The sequence below is a fragment of the Panthera uncia genome, assembly GCF_023721935.1.
Source record: "Panthera uncia isolate 11264 chromosome B2 unlocalized genomic scaffold, Puncia_PCG_1.0 HiC_scaffold_24, whole genome shotgun sequence".
NCBI classification, from domain to species: Eukaryota; Metazoa; Chordata; class Mammalia; order Carnivora; family Felidae; genus Panthera; species Panthera uncia.
Window position 1 is genome coordinate 11,019,757 of NW_026057580.1, and position 8,856 is coordinate 11,028,612.

The 8,856-nt window shown below is 48.9% G+C and overlaps 1 protein-coding gene and 1 long non-coding RNA gene across 2 annotated transcripts in view; one reads left to right on the forward strand and one right to left on the reverse strand.

The window, feature by feature from the left end:
• Positions 1–6,330, forward strand: part of LOC125938474 (uncharacterized) — a 201,504-nt gene extending 195,174 nt beyond the window's left edge. The window contains exon 3 of the long non-coding RNA XR_007462708.1: positions 6,226–6,330. This is a non-coding gene — a long non-coding RNA (uncharacterized LOC125938474). The remainder of the gene's footprint in view (positions 1–6,225) is intronic.
• The window catches only part of LOC125938464 (DLA class I histocompatibility antigen, A9/A9 alpha chain-like), a 42,042-nt gene extending 34,256 nt beyond the window's left edge, over positions 1–7,786 (reverse strand). Inside the window, exon 1 of the mRNA XM_049653648.1 lies at positions 7,573–7,786. Within this exon, the coding sequence (XP_049509605.1) occupies positions 7,573–7,693 (121 nt within the window). The 5' untranslated portion in view covers positions 7,694–7,786. The remainder of the gene's footprint in view (positions 1–7,572) is intronic.
• Between the last annotated feature and the right edge of the window lie 1,070 nt (positions 7,787–8,856).

Sequence of the window (8,856 nt, forward strand, 5' to 3'; positions counted from 1 at the left end):
TTTTTTTTTTTTTTTTTTTTTTTAATTTTTTTTTTCAACGTTTTTTATTTATTTTTGGGACAGAGAGAGACAGAGCATGAACGGGGGAGGGGCAGAGAGAGAGGGAGACACAGAATCGAAAACAGGCTCCAGGCTCCGAGCCATCAGCCCAGAGCCTGACGCGGGGCTCGAACTCACGGACCGCGAGATCGTGAGATCGTGACCTGGCTGAAGTCGGACGCTCAACCGACTGCGCCACCCAGGCGCCCCTCCATTTCTTTATACCTTCTTCAATTTCCTTCATAAGCTTTCTATAGTTTTCAGCATACAGATCTTTTACATCTTTGGTTAGATTTATTCCTAGGTATTTTATGCTTCTTGGTGCAGTTGTGACTGGGATCAGTTTCTTTATTTGTCTTTCTGTTGCTTCATTATTAGTGTACAAGAATGCAACTAGATTTCTGTACATTGATTTTGTATCTTGAGACTTTGCTGAATTTATGTATCAGTTCTAGGAGACTTTGGGTGGAGTCTATTGGGTTTTCCATGTATAGTATCATGTCATCTGCAGAAAGTGAAAGGTTGACTTCATCTTTGGCAATTTTGATGCCTTTGATTTCCTTTTGTTGCCTGATGGCTGATGCTAGGACTTCCAACACTATGTTAAACAACAGTGGTGAGAGTGGACATCCCTGTCGTGTTCCTGATCTCAGGGGGAAAGCTCTCAGTGTTTCCCCATTGAGGATGATATTAGCTGTGGGCTTTTCACAAATGACTTTTATAATGTTTACATATGTTCTTTCTATCCCGACTTTCTCGAGGGTTTTTATTAAGAAATGATGATGAATTTTGTCAAATGCTTTTTCTGCATCGATTGACAGGATCATATGGTTCTTATCTTTTCTTTTATTAATGTGATGTATCACGTTGATTGATTTGCAAATGTTGAACCATCCCTGCAGCCCAGGAATGAATCCCACTTGATCATGGTGAATAATTCTTTTTATATGCTGTTGAGTTCGATTTGCTAGTATCTTATTGAGAATTTATACATCCATATTCATCAGGGATATTGGCCTATAGTTCTCTTTTTTTTTTTGCTGGGTCTCTGGTTTGGGAATCAAAGTAATGCTGGCTTCATAGAATGAGTCTGGAAGTTTTCCTTCCCTTTCTATTTTTTCGAACAGTTTGAGAAGGATAGGTATCATCTCTGCTTTAAATGTTGGTAGAATTCTCCAGGGAAGCCATCTGGTCCTGAACTCTTATTTGTTGGGAGATTTTTGATAACTGATTCAGTTTCTTCTCTGCTTATGGGTCTGTCCAAGTTTTCTATTTCTTCCTGTTTGAGTTTTGGAAGTGCTTAGGAATTTGTCCATTTCTTCCAGGTTGTCCAGTTTGTTGGCATATAATTTTTCATAGTATTCCCTGGTAATTGCATGTATTTCTGAGGGATTGGTTGTAATCATTCCATTTTCATTCACGACTTTATCTATTTGGGTCATCTCCCTTTTCTTTCTGAGAAGCCTGGGTAGAGGTTTGTCAATTTTGTTTATTTTTTCAAAAAACCAACTCTTGGTTTCATTGATCTGCTCTACAGTTTTTTAGAGTCTATACTGTTTATTTCTGCTCTGATCTTTATTATTTCTCTTCTTCTGCTGGTTTTGGGTGTCTTTGCTGTTCTGCTTCTAGTTCCTTTAGGTGTGCTCTTAGATTTTGTATTTGGGATTTTTCTTGTTTCTTGAGATAGGCCTGGATTGCAAGGTATTTTTCTCTCAGGACTGCCTTTGCTGCATCCCAAAGCGTTTGGATTGTTGTATTTTCATTTTCGTTTGTTTCCATATATTTTTAAATTTCTTCTCTAATTGCCTGGTTGACCCATGCATTCTTTAGTAGGGTGTTCTTTAACCTCCATGCTTTTGGAGATTTTCCAGACTTTTTCCTGTGGTTGATTTCAAGCTTCATAGGATTGTGGTCTGAAAGTGTACATGGTATGATCTCAATTCTTGTATACTTATGAAGAGCTGTTTTGTGACCCAATATGTGATTTATCTTGGAGAATGTTCCATGTGCACTCGAGAAGAAAGTATATTCTGTTGCTTTGGGATGCAGAGTTCTAAACACATCTGTCAAGTCCATCTGATCCAATGTATCATTCAGGGCCCTTGTTTCTTTATTGACCGTGTGTCTAGATGATCTATCCAACCTAGATATTTCTCCTACCCTGCACTCTATATCCAGCTACAAGCTCACTTGCATTTCTAATATGCATCTCAAACTTGACATTCCTAAAGTGGATGCCTATGATGCTGCTTCCCCCAAAGTCCATCTTCCATAACATTCTCATTTCCATGGAAGGCATTCCACATTTCTACTTGCAATCTGAAATATTGGATGCCCTCTGTATTCCTCCTTCTTACAACTCAGAATTAATCCAATAGGAAATGCCACAAAGTTCATTAAATACACCCAGAACCAAATCATGTCTTATTACTTTCCTTCCATACCCTAGACATACAGCTGACATCCCCCTCCTGGAACACTGCACTAGTTTCCTACACTTTTTCCTACTGGTCCCTTGCCCTTCACTTCTCGATTCTGCACAGCAGCAAACAGATTCTTCTAAAGAAAACTACATTCTTGTAACTCCACACTCAAAAGAAGAAAAGTCAAAACCCTTATAATATCCTGCAGGCTAGACATCTGACCTCATTTCACATGCTCTCTGCTCCAGTCACAGCGGCCTCTCACCCTTCCCTAAACACAGGACACGCTCCTGCTCTAGTACATGTGCACTGAAGGTTCCCCTGCTTGGAATGAACTCCCTGAGACATGCTCTTCAACAATTCCTTCATGGGGCCCCTGTGTGCCTCAGTCGGTTAAGTGTCTGACTCTGGGTTTTGGCTCAGGTCATGATCTCGCAGTTTGTGAGATGGAGACCCACACTGCACACAAAGCCTGCTTGGGATTCTTTCTCTCTCCCTCTTTCTCTGACCCTCCGCGGTTCTGTCTCTCTTTCTCTCTCTCAAAATAAACAAACTAAAAAACAAAACACAAAAACAAAAACAAAAAAAAGCTCCACCAATTCCTTCATGTCCTTCACATCTCCCAGAGCTCACCTTCTCACTGATCCCTTTAGTAAAGTAGCCACCTTCCCCGTCACAGCACAGGAGACTCTCTGGGTCGCCTTCCTCAAAGCACCTACCAACCTCCAATTTAAACACTTCTCTTATTTACTATGTTTATATAATATACAGCTAACCTCTGAATTACACTGGTTTGAACTATGCATATCCACCTATATGCAAAATTTTTTACCATAAGATTGTCAATGCGATTTCTCTTACATATGATTTAATATTTTCTCCAGCTTTATTTATTGCAACAATACACTATATATGTAACATACACTATATGTGCTAAGCGACTGCTCAAGTTTTCAGCAAGGCTTCTATCCAACAGTAGGTTATTATTAGTAGTACTTAAGTTCTAGGGGAGTTAAAACTTATACTTGCATTTCTGACTGCACAATGGGGTCATTGCCTTCAATCCCCACATTGTTTCAGGGTCAAGTGCAATCTACCCCATCACTACTAGGACATATTCTCTACAACACCAGCATGTTTGTCTCTTCTTAGAGTCACTGAGGTGCCCTAGATGAAAAAAATAGTGGGTCCTGCACGTGGCACACGACACTATCAGTAGAACGATTGCTCAGCGGAGAGGACCTCTGTCTTCTGGATGAGCCTCAGGCACAGCCCATCCGTGGCAGCTCCCGCACAAAGTGCCCCCACCTCACCATCAGTGCCGCCTTTACTTTCCCCCAGGGCTGCTCCTCCCTCCCTCTGTCTGCTCAGCTCCCCCCCCTCCCCGCCCCCACAGCATTTCCCCTGCACAGCACAGCACACAGTTACAGTCCTGTCTTCAGAATCAGGCTCCATGGGCCTTAGGCTCCATGGGGCCCTTTCTCCAACCACACAGAAATCTACATTAGACCCTGCTTTATAAATCCATGAATGTGGATGGGAACCAGCACCAACATCACTAGAACTAAGGGCAGGAAGAGGGGGCAGAGAGGCAAAGAAGGTAGAAACTAACTGAAGTTGAAAAAGGATGAGAAACTCCCAGATTCCTCTCTGTCTACCTCAGGATGTAAAGAATAATCCAGAAGACAACTAAGAGGGAGGAGATGGATGAATCTGAAAATTCATGTCTCCAAACCACAGAGACTCCTGTGTGCAGGGCCCACCTAGGCCTGTGGAAACAACAGCCCAAAGGACTCCTGCTGCTGTAACTGCCAGTTCATCCAGGAAAAATGAGACAGGAACTCAGACACAGGAGCAAAAACAGGCCTGATGCTCCACAGAAAAAAATAAAAAACACCCAAAAGATGGGGCTGAAGGCTCAACCCAGGATGGAGCCTGGGATGACCCAGTCACAGGAAGCACTTGCTGCACAAGGTCCTTGTGACAGGTAATGTCTGAGTCCGTGTGATCACAGGTCCTAGTGACACAAGGTTCCACAGAAGGGACAAGGACAAGGAGCAGAGACATGACCCAGCTGAGGAGTGAGCACGTGATGCCATTGGTGCACTGAGCACGGACTGGACACAGGCCCCATCCACACTCGGCTCCTCCAGCCCTCTCCTGTCCCCACTTGCAACAGACACAGAACAGCAAACACACAGATTCTGGAGGGTTCTCTGTGCTTTCATTTCTTTTCTGCCTCAACTTTATAGATCTTTTCTTAATAAAAGATTTTCATTTTCAATAGGGAAGTAAGGCAACAATACTCTGACCAACATGAAATAAAGACAGGGATGGAAACAGTCCAGCCCTACCTCTGCTGGAACAAGAAAGCAGATCAGAAAAGAAACAGGAATCAGTATGGGGAGGGGTCATGGTGGGCAGGGTGGGCCAGTCTCCCAACATTTTCACAATATGCTAATGGGAACATTACCATAATGGGAACATTCTGACACCACTTGCAGAAAGAGAAGTCAGGGGCTCTTGATGTTACCAAGTGGGAGTGTGGGCAAATCTTGCATTGGTCAGACCCCCACAAGGGAGCAGGTTTCACACTGAGAAAAAATTAATCATGAACACATTTAGATCAGTCACATAAGTGCCACATTCTCAACAGCCCCTCACATGTTCAAAGTGTCCCTAGTGCCCCCACTCCTCCCCTCTTCAGGCCCTCCAGAGTCTTACCTTTAGGAGCCATTAGAGACGAATCAGAGCCCTGGGTACTGCCATTGCCTGGGGATAGAACACACAGGATGTGATCAGAACCACAGGAGTTGATACTAAAGGAGCAGCTATAGGGGGTGGGGGCAGTGAGCTCCCCATGGGGTCCTGTCTACACTATCCCAGGGTGCCAGGGATCACCCCCTCTATACTTACATGCAGCGGGAGAGTAGCTTGGTCCTTTTCCTCCTGTGGGAAGAAAATATCATGTTACAAACCTGGGACAGATGGGCCATGAGATCCTAGAGCAACTTCCTAGTCCTGGTCCAAAATGAAGTTTCCAGAATTTTGACTGAAGACCCAGGACAGGATCAGGAAACATGAAGAAAGGCAGGATCTGACCCACCTGACTTTCTGGAGGTCTGTCCTTAGCAGGGACCTTCCTCTGTGTCCTGTCACTGCTGGGAATCAGGTCCCCGTCACCAGAATTACCAAGTGAAAATCTGTCCTTGATTTTCACAAGTGCTTTGTTACAGAGTGAATGTTACTAATGGCTCCAGAGTGGGCAGGTACATGTGTGTGGATGGTACTTCCCAGGAAGTGCTACCTAGGAAACCCCCCAGCAGGACAAGTGAACTCAGATCCCCCCACTCTATTCCTACCTGAGAACTTCTTCCTCCAGATCACAGCTCCAACCACCACAGTGACCACAAGGATAGCCACACCAGCAATGATGCCCAGGATGGGGATGGAGGGCTGAGAGGATGGCTCTGGAAAGGGAAGAAAGGTGAGGGGCCCAGACCTCTGGCTTCAGTCTTGACTTTGTGAAATTCTCCAGAAGGGCCCTGCTTTCTCTGACACGGGGCTCTACCACAAACCCTTCTTACCCCATCTCAGGGTGATGGGCTCAGGCAGCCCCTCGTGCTGCACATGGCACGTGTATCTCTGCTCCTCTCCAGAAGACACCACCACAGCCGCCCACTTCTGGAAGGTCCCATCTCCTGCAGGCCTGGTCTCCACAAGCTCTGTGTCCTGGGTGTGGTCCTCCCCATCACGTTGCCAGGTCAGGGTGATCTCCGCAGGGTAGAAGCCCAGGGCCCAGCACCTCAGGGTCACCTCACGGTCAGAGATGGGGTGGCGGGTCACGCGTGTGTTGGGAGATTCTGAGGAAGAAGAAACAGAGAATCCACACTGTGGTTTAGATTTATGGGCCACTGAAACTGCATCCACGTGACCATCCTGAGGTGGACAGGACAACTGGTCTGGATGGAAGAAGCACAAAACCCAGACAGCAGTCTAGCCTTTGGGATCTCCTGATTCTTGTTAAGTTCTGGAATCAGGGAGAGAAGCCCGGGTAGGAAGCTGCTGGTCCAAAGGGGGAACACACGGTGGTCCTGACTGTGGTGGAGGGTGAATGACTCAGAAAACCCAGACTCTGATCTCCAAACATGTTCTCAGATGGAGAACAAGGCCTTGAAAGGGAAGGTCAGGGTTCACAAGGTGGCTGCCAGGGCCAAAGGGAACTGCTGATGGGTTATTTCAGGGATGATCTCAACAGCCATCCCAGGGAGAGACTGGATTCCTGTCTGTCCTTTATAGAGAAAAGCACCCTCAAGGTGAGTCTGTCTCTAGTAGGAATATGAACTTCGAGGCGGATCTCCCTCTTCCCACCCGGGGAGGGGCGCTGTTCTGACACTGAGTCCATTTTCCCTTTCTCGTGGGAAGCTATGCCCAGTGGAGGGGAGATCGAGGAGGCCCCGCCGCCCAAGTACCTGTGCGCTGCAGTGTCTCCTTCCCGTTTTCCAGGTGCCTGCGGAGCCACTCCAAGCACGTGACCTCCAGGTAGTTCCTGAAGTCCTCAGTCATACCAGCCGCCTCCCACTTGCGGCGTGTGATCTGCGCTGTGGTGTCCGCCGCGGTCCAGGAGCGCAGGTCCTCGTTCAGGGAGATGTAATCCGCGCCGTCGTAGGACTCCTGACTGTACCCGCGGAGGAGGCGGCCGTCTGGCCCCTGGCCCCCTGTCACAGCCGTACATTCTCTGGATGTTGTGTGATCCTGGACCCACCCCCGCGGTCAGCACCGCCTCCGCGGTCAGCTTCGCCCCACTGTCAGCCCTGCCCCCACTGTCAGCCCCGCCCCCACTGCCAGCCCCGCCCCCGCGGTCCGCTGCGGAGACAGAGACCACGTGGATAGACACGCCATTAAGTACAAACTGTAACAGAAACTGCTCAAAAGTGCCCGCGGGTTTTTCCTGGGTCGGGAAACGAAGTGGAATGGCGGTGGGGGGAGGGAGCGGGGGAGGGGAAATTCTGCGGCCTCGAGGTTGCCCTCACACCCGGAGACTCGGGGCGACCCTGGCGCGTCCTTTCGGATGGGGGTCCTGACCTGGACTCAGGCCCGCGTCGCTCACCGGAATCGCTCTGGTTGTAGTAGCGGAGCATCGTGTTCAGGTTCACTCGGGAAACTTGTGCGGTGTCCAAGTAAATCCGGGTGTTCGGTCCCAATACTCCGGCCCCTCCTGCTCCACCCATGGCGCCCGCGGCTCAGCCCTTGGATTCGGGGCGTCGCTGTCGAACCGCTCGAACTGCGTGTCGTCCACGTAGCCCACGGCGATGAAGCGGGGCTCCCCGAGGCCGGGCCGGGACACAATGGTGTCGAAATACCTCAGGGAGTGGGAGCCTGCGGGCGCGGAGGGGCTGAGACCCCGCCCGACCCTCCTCCCCGCGCGGGGCCCGGGTCCCAGGGGGAGGGGGACGGGAGGGCAGGGCGAGGGGGACCCGAGTTGGGGAGAGCAGGGCGGAGTCTGGGAGGGTCGGGGGAGGGCAGGCCAGGGCGGGCTCGGAGGCGGGTGGGGGTCTGGGGTCGGGGCGGAGGACAGTCGCCTCCCCCGGAGGTTCCGCAGGAGGAAAGGCCGGGGCAGGGGGCGGGTGGGGGTCTGGGGCGGGGCAGCGGACAGGCAGTTTTCCCGACGGTCCCGCGTCCCCGCCAGGCGGTCCCCTGGCTCCTACCCCGCAGAGTCCCTTTCCTCCCGACCCTGCACTGACCCGCCCAGGTCTCAGTCACGGCCAAGGCCCCCGACAGCAGCAGGAGGAGCGTTTGGGGTTCTATGAACCCCATCCTCAGCGACTGGAAGAATGAGTCCCAGTTTGGTAGAGGAGCGGGTGAGGAGACTTTATAACTCAGAATCGCTTTGTGGCTGATTGGCTTATCTAGAAATGGCATCCAATGGGAGTGAGAACTGGATCTATGTCATGAGGATCCAGACCGGAGGACATGACACAGACTGTGACTGGGAGAAGTAAAACTGTGGAAGATGGGGACTCCCCGTACACACGACCTCTTTTCCCCAGCACTGCCTTAGTGTCTGGAAACCTGAGAGGCAGGCCCAGCGACGGGGGACTTTGCCTAGACCCCTCTCCTACTGCGGTGCTCTTTGTGACACTGTCTCCCTTAGTCCTGCCCCAGGAGCTGTGTTAGTGTTTCTCATTGTGTTCGCAGAATATCTATCCAGTCTTACAAAGGATCCGAAGGATAATTTTGTCTGTGGGTTATACCTATCAATGTTTCCCATAGTTGGTAGAAAACAGGTTTAAATATTTATTAATTCATTTAGAAAAATATTAATTACTCATAGCATGAAAACAGAAATAGATTTTTTAAATTTTATTTACTTATTTCTTAATTTAAATTTTAG